General features: G+C 45.1%; 1 protein-coding gene across 5 annotated transcripts in view; it reads left to right on the forward strand.

Annotated features, from left to right (window-relative positions):
- GIGYF2 (GRB10 interacting GYF protein 2) overlaps positions 1-9,354 on the forward strand; it is a 130,340-nt gene extending 120,986 nt beyond the window's left edge. For all 5 annotated transcript variants that reach the window (XM_079782026.1, XM_079782025.1, XM_079782027.1 and 2 more), the window contains exon 30: positions 440-9,354. In XM_079782026.1, the coding sequence (XP_079638152.1) occupies positions 440-507 (68 nt within the window). In that variant the 3' untranslated portion in view covers positions 508-9,354. The remainder of the gene's footprint in view (positions 1-439) is intronic.
- Positions 9,355-16,428: the final 7,074 nt, after the last annotated feature.

Raw genomic sequence — 16,428 nt, forward strand, 5'->3', positions numbered from 1 at the left:
GGCCCCAAATGCAGCTAAGGCCCCATTTCTTTTAAGGTACCTATCCTGAATGAATTTCCCCTCTCCTTCAGGGACCAGCCTGGCCTGGCCTGAACACACACTTATACCCCAGGTTCCTTTCTGGACTCTCTAAGGCAATGGTTTGTAATTCTGTTTAAGCAGTAATGCTGGTTTTGTTTGTGTTTTTTTTCTCCCTAATTAAATTATATTAGAACCCTAAGAAATAAAACAAAAAGAATCTCTTATTCGAAGGGCAGAAAACAAAACCACTGCTCTGACCTTTATCCTTCTTCTCCTTCCCTTGATTATTCCACCCTTATGGTGTGCTCAAAAACAAAAGGACTCATATTCCAGCCTACTGCCCAGAATTGCAGCCCATTGCATTTGAGACACATAGTTGTCTGGGTATTGGTCACTCATTGTCAATTTTTTCCTGCAGGGTTTTCAGTCAATGCTTCATCGGAGCGACTCAATATGGGTGAAATCGAAACTTTGGATGACTACTGAGCACCTGCCAGTGGACTGGCCTTCCCTCTCCTCTCTGCTGACCATGGATTCTTCACCTTTGGACACAACACTTACCATTTACTCTTATCACTCTGCAACAAATCACAGAATCCATCATCTCAGGCTTTCTCTTCTAGCCTTTTGTGTCCAAGATCCTTTAAACCATTTCTGTTGGTGAGCATCTCAGACTGTAGATAAGTGGACCAGACCCTGTGTCTCGGGGGTGGCAGTTGGGATTACTCTCCAACAAGGCTGATTTTGGGCAGCACGTGTTTACTGTGCCGTGATTTCATCTACTGTCTCCCAGAAAGTGTGTTGGGATCTGCCAATAGCAATTTACTTTCTCTTGTCATTTTTTTCCTTTTGTTTTTCTTCATTTTATTCCCCCAATAAGGGCAAGGGGTCTAGCTGGTGCAATCATGAAGAGAGTTAATGGTAACAGACATTGGCCAGCTACAAAACGCCCATGGACCGTGACCTAGTGTCCAACAGAGACAGTCAGCGCTCTGAAGTCTGAAGGTCGCATTGCTAACTTTGGGATTGCATCAAAGAGGCCCTGAGTCGGGTGGAGTTTAGATTGGATTAGTTTGATGTTACACACCCCTCGCCTGTTCTTTCTGAGCATCCTTTCAGAGGAAGGATTCATGTTTTCTTCATTAGATAGTGACTTCCACGCAAGCTGACTTCTCCCCTGGCATACTCCAACCTGATTGGACAAAGGAGACCCTGTGGCCTGGGAGAGGGACTTATTCTTAATTTTTCTTTCTTACAAAAACTGATTTTTCCCATAAATATTTTTACTTCAGAGGACTAGGACCAGTTTGTTTTTGGGCCTTTCTGCTGAAAATTTGTCTCGTTTAAGAGGCGGCTAGGATCTTTACCATATGTATGAATTTGTATAATTTCATTTTGAATAGGGATAAACTTTTGCATCAGATAAAAGCTCGGAAATTCATCTGGTTCCTCAGAGCATTGCGTGTGTGTCTTGCTGTGGCCCTGAAAAGGTTTTGTTTAAAGATTCTGGAATGGCAAGTTGGTTGCCTTTTCTGAAAGAAAGAAAAAAGAACATACAGAACCTGACTATCTGTAAGCCCTTCATCCATGGAAACCACTATACAAGAGAATGCAGTGGGATGGAGGGACGGGATAGGATGGTAGAGAAGCCTGGTGCTGGCTTCTGGTCATGGTCTCCGCATACCCTTCCCTTCAGATATAAATGTATTCAAGCCCTATTTATAAACAAATACTCTTCCTGCCTCCACCAGCCCCTCCTCCCCCACCCTCCCACTCCCCACCCCACAACACCATCTGGAATTGCCAGTCACACTTTGGTCCGGAGCCATTGGACCATCCATCCCTGTGCAAGAAGTGCTGTTTGGGTGGCTCCTGATAGAGCACCTTTTCTTCCTGTCATTGCCTGAAGAGGCTGGAGTTGCTCTGAGAGCAGTTTGGTTTTGAATGATTATATTTGGTTTCTATTTTTATTTTGGATCACCATTCTCCCTATCCCTTCTTGCCTCCCTCCCTCCTAAACATGTACAATAACTATACAGAGACTGCTATAAACTTGTATATAGTTTTTGGATCAAATAGCATGAGGAGATGGGGAACCATTTAAAATTGAGACTCCTGCTCTCCTTTGCTTTGTAAATTCAAAAGTAGGGGGTGGGGGGAAGAATAGTTAAAATGTTTACAAAACTTTAAGCTCCCTCGGAACTTTTGCCAGTGTGGAGGAAAATAAAAAAGAACTTAAATAAAAGCTGGTAGTATTCTCTCGCCTTGTCGAGGCTGCGCTTTGCACAAAATCGTTCTCTTGGTGCCATGGAAAAACTTCGGTGCTCCCGTGAGCACCGAAGATGTGGAGGCAGCCGGAGCTTTCTCTGCCAGGCTGTGAAACACTGGCTGGTTCTTGACTTGAAAATGTAGGGGTCAGGATAAACATGGGTAAGTTTGACCAAAGGGCTTTTCTTCCTTTGTATGTCCCTTCTGCTGGTCCTGGATGTCTGCTCCTTGGCCCTGCCCACACCTTCCAAACCAGACTGCTGTATGCTTGTTCAGGAAATAAATAAGGGGTGGGGGAGGCAGATTAGAAGGGACAAAGTCATTTTAGTCATGGAACATTCCATTTGCCTAGCTCCTACCTGTGGAATTTCCCACTTGGTGGAAAGAAACTGCTCTTCCCTAGGAATTTCTTTCAGTTCTCTCTTTTTCACATTCTGATTTGTTCACTCTCACTTCCAGCTGCCATGTTCTTAATCCTTTCTATAAACGTATTTGCAAATTTTCTGAACTGTTTCTGTAAATTTCTGAACTCTTTCTGAGAGTTAAAGTATTTGTTTTGTACACTGTTTGCTTTTAGTTATTTTAACTTAAGCGATTTTTAAAACATACCCAGATAAAATAGTTTTAATTATGGAGACTTTTTCCAAGATAGTTGGGGCTCTGCTTACTGTCGCTGCATAACCAATTACCCAAGCTGGCTTACAGCAGCCGCTTCGTTTTGTTGGTAGTTTTGTGAGTCGGGACTTGGGGAGAGCTCAGCGGGCAGTTCTGTGTCGTCTCCTCTGGCATGCTCAGATATCTGCTGGGCTGCAGGCGTAGGAAGGCCCGGTTAGGTGGCTGGCCAACATGGCTCACTGTGTGAGTGGCAGTTGATGCTGGCTGTTGTGTGGGAACTTGACTGAGCTGTGGCTGAAGGAACTCCATGTCCTCTATCACAGCAGCTTCAGGGTAGACAGGCTTCTTGTATGGCAGTTGACTTCCCCCAGAGAACCAGGTAGAAGTCACATAGTTCACTTCTGTGACACAAGCCCACTCAGATATCAGGGACTGGGAACATCCCACCCGCCGCGATGGAAGAAGTGCTAAGGTCATACTATAGATGTGTGTGTGGAATGGAGAGACCGCTGTGGCCATTTAGGGGAAAGAACTGTATAAAATGAGTTTATGCATATACATCAAGGAACTTGAACTTTCTCCAGTGGCTCTAAGTTGAGGGCTTATTTACTTTTTTAATGGGGTAGATATTAGTACCTCTGGCTTTATTTTATACTAGAGGCCTGATGCACGAAATTCGTGCAAGGATAGGCCTTCCTTCCCCCGGCTGCTGGCACCGGCTTCCCTCTGGCACCTGGGACCCGGGCTTCCCTCCAGCCACTGGCAGGCACCCGAGACCCGGGCTTCCCTTGTAGCCCCAGCTTCATCCAGATGGTCGTCTGGAAGGACGTCCAGTCTAATTAGCATATTATGCTTTTATTATTATAGATAATGAATTTCTCTAAGGGGAACCATTTTATAAATAAATAATACTAGAGGCCCAGTGCACGAAATTCATGCATGGGGGTGTGTGTCCCTCAGCCCAGCCTGCACCCTCTCCAATCTGGGACCCCTCGAGGGATGTCCAACTGCCCGTTTAGGCCTAATACTGGTAGGATCGGGTCTAAACAGGCAGTCGGACATCCCTCTCACAATCCAGGACTGCTGGCTCCCAACTGCTTGCCTTCCTGATTGCCCCTAACCGCTTCTGCCTGCCAGCCTGATCACCCCCTAACCACTCCCCTGCCAGCCTGATTGATGCCTAACTGCTCCCCTGCCAGCCTGATTGCCCCTAACTGCCCTCCCCTGCAGGCCTGGTCACTCCTAACTGCCCTCCCCTGCAGGCCTGGTTCCTCCCAACTGCTCTCCCCTGCAGGCCTGGGTCCCCTGCAACTGCCCTTCCCTGCAGGCCCGGTCGCCCCCATCTTCCCTCCTCTGCCGGCCTGGTCACCCCTAACTGCCCTCCCCTGCAGGCTTCATCGCCCCCAACTGCCCTCCTTTGCAGGCCTGGTCCCTCCCAACTCTCCTCCCCTGCTGGCCATCTTGTGTCCACATGGGGATAGCCATCTTTCACCACATGGGGGCAGCCATCTTGTGTGTTGGAGTGATGGTCAATTTGCATATTACTCTTTTATTAGATAGGATAGTGGGTATTTTAAATACATTACAGTTGATCAGGTAGAGGAATTAAAATTTATTTTTTACAAAATGCTCCTTTCTCCACTATTAATAAAAATAGGAAGACTGTGTATGACTGATTACACAGATGTGCTACTGTGAAATGAACCTCTTTCTCCTGTGTGCCCACTATGGGAAATAGAACTTCCCCAAAAGAACAGCAGGCATGCACATTCTATAATTTTTGATTTTTGAGAGAGAGAAACATTGATTTGTTCCACTTATTTATGCATCATTCATTGGTTGCTTCTTGTATATGCCCTGACTAGGAACCAAACCCACAACCTTGGTGAATCAGGATGGTGCTTTAACCTTTTGCACTCGGATGTCGAGTGTGACTTGACACGGTTAGCATCGGTAGCCCATCCCTTCCCTCCCTCTATCCCTCCTCCTTTATTTGGGCTTTTCTTACATTAAATAAATAAGTTTGTATGAAAAGAAACTCCAGTTTTTTATTCTACTGCCGCGCTTTGTAAAATCTGGGGTATTTAAAAAATTAAATCCCGAGTAGAATAAAGGAATCGAGAAAAAAGCAAGCGAGTGCAAAGGGTTAACCAATTGAGCCACACACATTCTAAACAAAAAGGCACAACCACCACTAGCACAAATGGAAGTTGGCTTCATTGATGAGTTTCTTGGAACAAAAAGTAAGGGGCTCATCTCTGGATGATGGCTTTGGTCCTGCTGTGGCTGTTGGGATGTGGGAAGCCAGACACCTGGAAGCAGCTAGCTAGATGTGTGATGTTCAGCTTATTGATGTTGCTGGATTCCCTGAGTGTGAGGAACCTCTGCAGCTTTTGGTAGCATCACTTCCAAACTGGGAACCCTAGCCTTCAAGAGGAGAATTTGCCTCCAGGGATTATCAGTGAGAATGGTAGCCATGGTTCACTGCATGGGAGAAGCGGCACATGGATGCAGGGGAATGAGAGAAGTGGGCTTGTTCCCTGATGGCTGCCCTGTGGCCTAAGAGCTGGCATTGCCTCCCTTCATTGCTAGCAAGATGATGACATTAGGGGTGGAACTCAGGATCACCTCAACACTCAGTTCAGTCCAGGCAGTCTTCCGACGCAGCGACATCATATCCTAAAGATTGTTTACTTTTCCCCCCAAATGCAGGTGTGATGGATTAGTTTCCCCTGACAGTACATTCCTTTTTCCTGTGACTTCTTTTAGCATGAGAAACAGTCCTTAAAATGGTCTGTGGGTCAGTAGTAGGTTTGGTTGCATATAATAAAAGACAGTAGCAATGACTTAACCAAAATCGTTTCTCAAGTGAAATTGGGAAGTCAGTTAGGGATCCAACTTCTTTCTGTTCACTGTCCTCTTGTGGCTTCCATCCTCAAGGTCACTCATCGTCCCAGGTGACTGCTAGAGCACCAATGCTCATGCTCATATTCCAGACAGGAGGAAGGAGTGGGACAAGGCAAAGGGAGCACACCTCTGCTCAGTCAGCCCCCTTTAAGGAGCTTTTTTGGGAACCCTACCCAACTCTTAATTCTTGTTAGCCAGATGTAGAGATACAGCTACAATTAGTTGTAGGAAAGTCTGGAAGTCTGGGGGGGTTTTGCTTGAGTGCTTTGCTACCCCATTTCACTGTGGTCCTGATTCTACAGTCACACTCTCTAGTCTTGTTTTGAGATGGGAGAAGTTTGGAAGAGGTAAGTTTGTGCACAGTGACCAGGGGAAAGGAATCTTAGCAGACACCCCGATTTGGCCTGTGGACTAAGGACCCCTGGCTTTTCCATGAGGGGCTCAGAACAGGCTCTGGTTTCCATTCTTGCACAGAGCCAGGAACCCAGAGCCGTTTCCAAGGGCCTAGCCTTGCCATGTCTAGCATCTCCCAATTCTACACAGAATCTAGGCTTTTGGTATATGTTTTTAAGGTTCCCTGTGGAGTAACCCTGTGAGTGGTGTTATGAGTGGAGGCCCTGGAGTGCAGCTGTCAGATTTGAATATTGGTTCCACCTACTTTAGGCAAGTACTTGTTTTCCCATCTGTGAAATGGGAACTACCAGGTAGTTGTGATCAGTAACTTAAAATGTAATTGCATTGTGCCATGTCCAGCACATAAAAGCTTGATAAATTCCATTTGTAGACTGTTTCGCAAGGGAGAAGAGAGCTTGTGGGAGCAAGTATAGGTACAGTAGAGCATATTAAATAGGGGTGCTCTTCCTCTTAGGTGTCTTAAAATTAGTGCAAAGACGTATCCCTCAAGGTTCCAGGAGATGGGACAGTACTGCCAACCTCGATATTAACCAGTCCTTCCTGTCCTGTCTTGGCCTCAGTTTGCTTGCCTGTCAGGTGAGGGGGTTGGCCCAGATCATCTGAGGAACTTGAAACAAAAATCAATCCCTGAGCTCCATGTCCCAGAGTCTAATTTGGGGCAATTCCAGCATGAGATTATTTTTAAGTGGCTCAAGTAGTTCTAAATGGAGAGCCAGAATGGGGAACTAGCGGCCTAGCTGACCTCCGAGGTTTCCTTTAGCTTCTGCCACCTGAGTGCTGGTGTGCTCTATGTGGGCACCTGCCCACCCTTGTGAGATCCTGCTGACACTCGGTTTTTCAGTGACACTCAGTCCTTGCTGATGCTTGACAAGTACCCTTTGAAGTTCTACTTAAGCAGACCCCAGTCAAAATGCAAGCATGGTGAGCTCATGTAGGGAACAGAGACACTCACATGGATTTTCTGACTTTCTCTGGAAGCATGAAATTAAGCTTTAGGTAGGTCAGTCCATCATGAAACAGACACCACCAGTTCCCCCTTAGAAAGAGAAAAAGTTGATAAAACAATCATTTGTCCACAGAATATCCCATGTTCTGGATTCAGCAGGGAGCATCTTTATGGTATTGCTTTATTCACCTTTCCACATTTTCTGTACTTGGTCAGATCTAAAGGCTTGACTAAATTGAGGTTTTCCCCTCCCCTCCAAGAATACTAATCGGTGGTGTGGTGTACACCCTGCTGCACACAATGGTCACACTGGCTGGCAGTATTGACTGGTTGTCCCATTTTTACTTACATTAAATTCATCATCAGTTATGTTGCTGTTAGTTGATTCACCCCATTAGAAAAGTCCTGTCGATCTTGTATGTAGCTTTTTGTAACATTCATTGATTGTCACCTAGGTCTATTACTTCTTTCGTCATTGAAAAGTTGTGACTATCATTGGGGGGGGGGGTGCTCTTTTTTAAAAATATATATATTTTATTGATTTTTTTTACAGAGAGGAAGAGAGAGGGATAGAGAGTTAGAAACATCGATGATAGAGAAACATCGATCAGCTGCCTCTTGCACAACCCCTACTGGGGATGTGCCCGCTACCAAGGTACATGCTCTTGACCGGAATTGAACCTGGGACCTTTCAGTCCGCAGGCCGACGCTCTATCCACTGAGCCAAACCGGTTTCAGCACGGGGGGGTGCTCTTATTTTGAGTAATTTCAGCCTTTTTTTAAAAGAAAAATTGCCAGAACTATAGCAAGAACTCCCACATAATGTTCTCCCAGATCCTCCAATTGCTAACATCGATGCCTCTTAATAGCTGCAGATGTTATATCCCTTATCCCTAACTATTTCAGAGTGTGAACCTTGAAACAAGGACATTTTTACATAACCACAGGACAGTGATTAAAATTAGGAAATCAGTGATCCATACTATTAATATTCAGGCTTTCGTATTTCACCAATTGTCCTGCTAATGTCTTTTATAAGGAAAACCACCAGGAGCAGAATGCTGTCCACAATCACTCGCTGCATTTAGTTGTCATGTTTCTTGGGTCTCCTCTGATCTGAAACAGTTCTTCTGTCTGGCTTTGCCTTTCATATCTTGACATATTTTAAGGGGGCAGGACAATTACTTTGTAGAATGCCTGCAGTTTCCCTGGTGTTTTCTCATGATCTGATTGAGGTTACGTAGTTGGGCAGGAATACTACAACACTGATGTGATGTCCTCAGTGCGTATCAGGAGCACGTGTGGGTGGGTTGGACCATTACTGACGATGGTCACTTTAGGCCCTTGGTTAAGGTGCTGTCTGCCAGGTTTCTGTGCTGTACTGGTTTTCCTCTTTATGGGATACCTGCAGACTAAGATCCTCATCAGTCTTTCACCCACTGGTTTAGCAGCCATAACAATTACTAAGATGTTTGCCAAGCTTTTCTTTCACATTTATTAGCATTCTGTAAGGATGAACTTCCCATACATACACACCCATGCACAATCATGAACACACTGTGTATAGGTTACAGTCTGATTCTCTTTTTCATGCACACTATCCATTTATGAGCCCCTCTGATTGGCTTCTATGTTCTTTTGCTATATCCCCATCATTCTCTGAGCACTTCCTTACATTGACAAGAGATATGTTAGGTTCCTCGTCTACTTTTCCAGATTTGGAAACCATTTCTCTGAGGAGCTGTGGTTCCCTTTCTTGGGGAATGGTATCCAGACCAAAATCTGGGCACTGGTCATGCTTATTGCTACTGGGGTGTCTCCACAGATAGGCAGTGTGTGTGTGTGTGTGTGTGTGTGTGTGTGTGTGTGTGCGCGTGTGTGTACATGCATACACCTGTGTATCTACATGTCATAACTTTATCTCTACATTCAATGAGTTCTTCCTAATATCTTCAATTCCAATACACAGGATCCATTCTAATCTTCCTCCTTTCCATATTTGTAATTCCTCCAACAATGAGACACTGACTCATATTATCTTCAGTGTATTTCCTTATTTGCTCAATTCTAGAATATTCCAATGTGGTCTCATAATTATTAACCCATACTACTGTGAAAAAGTCTTTCTAGCTAGAATTCAATATTTGTTTACTCTAAAGATTCACCTCCAACATTACAAAAATACAGGGTGGGCAAAAGTAGGTTTACAGTTGTCAGTATGTGAAAGTTTATTCTTGTGTTATTATTTAGTGATTATTGTATTATCTTCCATATGAACAACTGTAGACCTACTTTTGCCCACCCTGTATGTACAAGGTTAATCATGTAGTAATTTCTTTAATTTAGACTTTTTGTCTAATTCTGAGAATACATTGCTATTATTTGCTCTTTAGTGTGGTTTATTAATTATTTGAAATACATTTTACTATCTTAAAATTCTTAATTTTGTCTCAAATTTGTCTTTATAAACAAAATCTGATGGAAGGATGAAACATGCACTGGGCCTGGCACCTTGTCTCACACATGGCTCCACCTCCCCAGGATGCTGTCTCAGCTGCCCACTCTTGCCCTTGGGTAGCCTCCCTCTCCCTCCCTTCTCATCCACTGAGATTGACTCAGGCCAAAACTCTACCTACCACGTGACTCTCATAAACTCCCACTCTGGTGAACAGTGTGGCATTTGGGTCCCAGAGATTAGTGTCCACATAGCCCATGTCCAGCAATCCTTGAAGATTTCCCTTCTCCGGGGCACAGTGGCCCTGGTCTGTGGCTGCCAGCACTTTTGGGGAAGACTATTTATACTTGTGGCCACCATGCAGAGTCCTGTCTTACTGAGAAGCTGCCTTCCTGTCCAGAGAGTCTGGGTCTGGGAACTAGGCTAGAGGTTGGTGCTCCGCTCACTGCAGTAAGTGCAGGCTTCTCCCCTCTCCATGTTTGTATAGCAAGTAACACATCAGCAGGTCACCCATCTGTTTTATTCCTGGAGGTCAAAACATTGCTGTGGACACACTGTGTTTGACACTCGTTGCAGTGTTTATATCCATCTGATTCCCATTGAAGTCAGTCATCCTGTCATCGTCGGCCTTGGCCTGTGGGGAACACACACCGCACAACTTTTTAAAGATGCTGGTCGCCTTCCCTACACATCTCTCGGCGCCTCAGTGAGGGAGTCACGGGTGGAGAATGTGTGTCACCATAAATCCACTCCAACATCCCTTCTAAGTCTTTGGCTTCCCTCCTCTTCAGTCATCAGGCTTCTCAATCTCATTGAATCCAGGCTACTATTGAGTTTGGTTTTAGTCAAGATGTTAGAGCTACTTCTAGATGTTTGAGCTAAACATTTAGTTCAGAATCTCTGCTAAACACACCAATACATGTGACCTGATCTAAGATCCCTCACATCCTATCCATTTAGTCCAATACCTTAGAATTTATTCCCACACATATTCTCCAGGTTTTATTATTATAAATTAGCAAAATCTTACTTAGTATTTAGTTATTAATTTATTGCTGGAATAATTAGCAATTGTTTTAGTGTGTACTGATTTCCTCCTGTCTCAGACTCTGTACCTGTTTTCCTTAATTCTAGTTATGGGTATGGGGACAATGAGGGGTTGTCAAGGTGGGTGTTGAAAATAGGCATCCTCTTGGAAGGGTACTTAACAGGTGAGGTTATTTATTATTCAGACAAGAAAAGGCACTGTCTTCACACTGGAGAAGAGCCCTCTCCCTGGGGATTTGTCTGAGTCTACCCCGGGATCCTCAGTCAGACCTCAAGGTCTCACTCCTTCCCAGTCAATTGCGGTGAATGTCAGCTAAGAGAATTGGCATGGCTATGAATTCAATTTAAGATTATTATAATTCTGCAACCCATGCATATTTTGGTCCTGACCTTATACCCCGTATCTGTAAGAAATGAGAGATTCTTTTAAAAGACTAACACATAAATACTCTAGTTCTCTGATCATGCCCTAACCTTAGAATTCAAATCCTTAAAATTATCCTTTCTGTGAACACCCAGCACAGTAAAAAGTAGCCAGTTTACTTACTGTCATCATCCCTTCCGTAACTATCAAGTGCAGCATCTACCTGGTCCTGTAAGCCTTGTGTTCAATAGGCACTTCATGCTAAACAATCGAGTCCTAACACACAGTGGGCCATGTGTTACAGCTCTCACCAGGAAACAGTCCCCTGCAGGTATTTCAAGCAGAAGAGATTTAACATGGGATTTTTAAAAATATATATATTTTATTGATTTTTTACAGAGAGGAAGGAAGAGGGATAGAGAGTTAGAAACATTGATGAGAGAGAAACATCGATCAGCTGCCTCCTGCACACTCCCCACTGGGTATGTGCTCCCAACCAAGGTACATGGCCTTGACCAGAATCGAACCTGGGACCCTTCAGTCTGCAGGCCGACGCTCCATCCACTGAGCCAAACAGGTTAGGGCAACACGGAGATTTCTTATAAGGATGCCTGAAGGGGTAATGGAGCAAGAGACAGAAGGAAAGGTTCCTTATCTAATGGTAACTGCGACTTGGAGGTTGACATCAGTCTGGGCTGGAGGAGCAGAAAAATTGCTCAAAGGCTGGAGCACTGTCCAGTAAGGCTGCTAAGGTTGGGGATCCAGGAGCCTGCACTTCCAGGCTTCTCTCCTTGCAGCCACTTCCATCTGACCCGTTACTGTTCCTGTAGCCAGTGCTCCTGCTGCTGCCAGGGATGCTGTCAGAAATCTGAAGCAGCAGGAAGCCACTTCTCCCCTCCCACCTCTATCTCCCTGCAGTGCTGCCCATGGACAAATGCTGGCAGGAAGGCCTCAGAAGTGTGATTTGGGGGTCCGGCGGTACTTACGTTGCTACATTACATTGCAGGGTACAGAAAGATGAAGATGGGACACAGCAATCAAGCAGCACAAGTGAGTGAACAGTTAGAAGATGCTCACGGTTAAATCTGTCCCCCAAATCCCAGCTGACTAAATTCAAATATTAAGTCCCTGCTATGTGCTGGGACGGGGCTAGGTCTGGGAAATGCACTGGTGAACACGACAGCCCCTGCTGTATTGGGACTTACGGGGTGGGCACAGACAACCTATGAACACTTCATCTGGAGACGCTATTACATATATCTGACAGATGTTTTTTATCTGGGACACACACAAAAAACCCTAAAAAGATAGACCAGCCCATAAGTATGGAGGCAAAAATAATTGAGCAGACCCTTCACAAAAGAGGATAGTCCTGTGCTCAATAAATATGGAAAACTGCTCAACTTTATTAGTCATGGAAATACAACCGCAATGAGACACCACTACATACCCAGCAGGTGACTAGTAATGAAAAGACGGGCAACACCAGGATGTGGTGTGGATGTAGGGCAACTGCTGATGAGATTGTAAATGGGAACAAACACTAGAAAACTGCTGGGCAGCATCTACAGAACCTAAACACTATCCTCTGACCCTTAGAGTTAGTGTACATGTTCACCAGAAGACATGTGCAAGAATAGTCATAGGTGCTATATTCATAAACGTTCACACCCAGAAATAACCCAAATGGACATAGATAACTGGATGAAATGGATAAAGGAATGGATAAGTTGTGGCATATTCAGCAACAAGAATGAATGAGCTATTGCCACATGCAACAATGTGGATGAATTTCACAGAATGTTGAACAAAAAAGTTCATATCATATGGTTCCATTTATTTGAAGTTCAAGTGTAGACAAAACGAATCTATGGAACCAAGATGGCGGCATAGGTAAACACCTAAACTGCTGCCACACACAACAATATCAAAACTACAACTAAAAGACAAAACGGACACCATCCAGAACCACAGGAAAGCTGGCTGAGTGGAAATTATACAACTAGAAGGAAAGAGAAAAGCACACTGAGACTCAGAGGAGCTGCAAAAGGCTGAGGTACAGAGACGCACACGCACGGAGAGGGCGGGTGGCTGACTGCACGGGCAGCTGAGTGTGCAGCTGGCTTTCTAAAGCTGGAGGGAGAGGGAAGCTCCCGACTGCGCTGAACTCCAGTTCTGGGCGAGTTTCTGGGAAACCAGAGTCATTCGGGGAGAAACTGGACTGTCTGGCAGTGGGTGAAACTTGAGGGCAGCTTTCTCTCAGAGGTGCTTGCAGTGATTACCGAGGGACACTGAGACCCAGGGGCCTCATAGGGCAGGGCTGATGGGAAGCCAAGGCTGTCTGCTCCACCCTGAGACTCCGCCCCATCCAAGCTGAGCACAGAGGCTTTTGCAAGTCTTCTCCCATAAGGGTGTCTCCAGCACAGAAGTTCTCCCAGTGTAGACACAGCTGATCCTCACAGCCAATTGATCTGGAGGTCAATTCCTCCCAGTGATACCAACAACAATCAAGACTTAACTACAACAAGGCTGTGCACACAGTCCACAAAGGGGTGCACCAAAAGTGTCCACCTCAGGCAACTGGGAGGCTGAGCCACTGGGCCATATAGGACACCTAGCACACAAAGCTACTCTACCAACTCAGGGAAGCAGCGAAATGCGGAGACAAACAGATCACAAATGAAAGAAATGGAGGAAAGCAAATGACTGGATATAGAGTTCAAAACCATGGTTATAAGGTTTTTCAAGAATTTCCTAGAAAAGGCCGATAAATTTAGCAAGACCCTCGAGGATATGATAAAGGACCAACTAGAAATTAAACATACACTGACAAATAAAAAATATTATACAGAGACCTAACAGCAGACTAGAGGACCACAAGAATCAAGTCAAAGATTTGAAATACAAAGAAGCAAAAAACACTCAACCGGAAAAGCAAAAAGAAAAAAGAATCCAAAAATTTGAATATAGTGTAAGGAGCCTCTGGGACAACCTCAAGCATACCAACATCCAAATTATGGGGGTGCCAGAAGAAGAGAGAGAGCAAGATACTGAAAACCTATTTGAAGAAATAATGACCGAAAACTTCCCCCACCTGGAGAAAGAAATAGACTTACAAGTCCAGGAATCTCAGAGAACCCCAAACAAAAGGAATCCAAAGAGGACCACACCAAGACACATCATAATTAAAATGCCAAGAGCAAAAGACAGAGAATATTAAAAGCAGCAAGAGAAAAAGTTAATTACCTACAAGGGAGCACCCATACGATTGTCAGCTGATTTCTCAACAGAAACTATGCAGGCCAGACGGGAGTGGCAAGAAATACTCAAAGTGATGAACAGCAAGAACCTACAACCAAGAATACTCTACCCAGCAAAGCTATCATTCAGAATTGAAGGTCAGATAAAGAGCTTCACAGATAAGAAAAAGCTAAAGGAGTTCATCACCACCAAACCAGTATTATATGAAATGCTGAAAGGTATTCTTTAAGAAGAGGAAGAAGAAGAAAAAGGTAAAGATAAAAATTATGAACAACAAATACATGTCTATCAACAAGTGAATCTAAAATCAAGTGAATAAAAAATCTGATGAACAGAATAAACTGGTGAATATAATAGAATCAGGGGCATAGAAAGGGAGTGGACTGACAATTCTCTGGGGGAAAGGGGCGTGGGGGTGCAGGAAGAGACTGGACAAAAATTGTACACATGGATGAGGACAGTGCGGGGGAGGTAAGGGCAGAGGGTGGGATGGGAACTGGGTGGAGGGGAGCTATGGGGGGAAAAAGAGGAACAATTGTAATAATCTGAACAATAAAGATTTATTAAATTTAAAAAACACACAAAAAAACGAATCTATGGTGATAGAAGATAGAATGGCACTTTGGGGGTACTGACTGGTGATGGGGAGGGGTAGTGTTTACATAGGTGTATGTATCTATTATAATAAAAGCATAATATGCTTCAGATTTCTGGATGTAGGGCAACTGCTGATGGCCTTCCAGACAGACGACCTTCCAGACAAAGCCAGGGCTGGGAGGGCCCAGGCACGCCACCGCAGCTGCGAGGGCTGAGCCCTTTGCATGAATTTCGTGCATCGGGCCTCTAGTATCTGTATAAAAGTTTATCAAGTTGTAAACATAGGATTTGTATACTTCACAGTACGTTAGTCCTCACAAAAACTGAAAACAATAAAACCAAAAGCAAAAGATTTTAATGTAAATATAAGTTTTAAGAAATTAAAGTAATGTGAGTGGATCAGGAGCTAACTGATCAGAACTGAGACCGGAGTGATGATGAGAAGGGAGCCAACTGAGGGGCTGCTTTCTGGGAGAGGGGAGGCAGGATCAAGCTTGAGCAGGTGGGGGAGGGGAGCAGGGCCAAAGCAAGCCCTTAGGTTGACTTTTTGTTCTAAGAGCCGTGGGAAACCAGGAAGGGTGTGAGGTAGGAGGGTGATGGCAGTATTTTCTGAGCTATTAGAGGGGGCAAGGGTAGTAAGATAAAAAAGAATGCTTTTGGTGACTTTTAATTGTGTGGCTAGGATATCTGAAAGGTCTGAGGGCTGCTCCCTGGTGAGCAGGGCTGGGAAGGCAGGGCAGCGAAGGCGTGTGTCAGACATGTTAAGTTAGAGATGCTTATTAGACACCCGTGATGCTATCGGCAAGGCAGAGGGCCATGGGGCCAGACTTGGCCCCAACGCATTATGAGCATTTAGGTGGCATTTCAAGTCCAGGCACCTGGGAGAGCAGAGAGCAAGACAAGGACATTTAATGACATGGGCTTTTCTGGAAGGAGATGAGCGCAGACAGAGGGTTTGGATTGAAACTGCCTAAAAGTGCTGTGCTTCCTTAACAAGCCTGCTCCCAGCCGGGCATCCAGAGCCCGAAAGTGAGCAGAGCCTGCTGCTCAGTGCCGACAGCCCAGGGTGAGTCTCCTCGCCCGGCCCCGGCCACTGGGCATAGATTCCTGGGCCCAAATACAACCCACTGAAACAGAGTGCCCAAGACGTCTGCATTTTCCAGTTCCCTGGGCGAGTCTTTGCACATGGAGGTGAGAGAGAGAGAGAGAGAGAGAGAGAGAGAGAGAGAGAGAGAGAGAGAGAGAGAGAAAGGGTGCAATTTCCTCTTTCCCCTCTGAGGGTGGGGCTGCTCCAGAATTCAGGAAAGCAGTCTGTTCTGTTAGCTCTGCTCTCTCTCTCTGTGTGTGTGTGTGTGTGTGTGTGTGTGTGTGTGTGTGTGTGTGTGTGTGTTGGCATGCATGGGGGGCGGGCACGGTGTCCCAGGAGGACAGAGTTTGCATTGATGAAAACCCTTCCCAGCCCTTTGATACCTCTTTCCCGCCGCCCTGGAGTTAACCAGCTCAGTCCTCGGTGCATCCCGCTCGCTGGCCACA

Source organism: Cnephaeus nilssonii (genome assembly GCF_951640355.1).
Source record: "Cnephaeus nilssonii genome assembly, chromosome: 10".
Lineage (NCBI taxonomy): Eukaryota > Metazoa > Chordata > Mammalia > Chiroptera > Vespertilionidae > Cnephaeus > Cnephaeus nilssonii.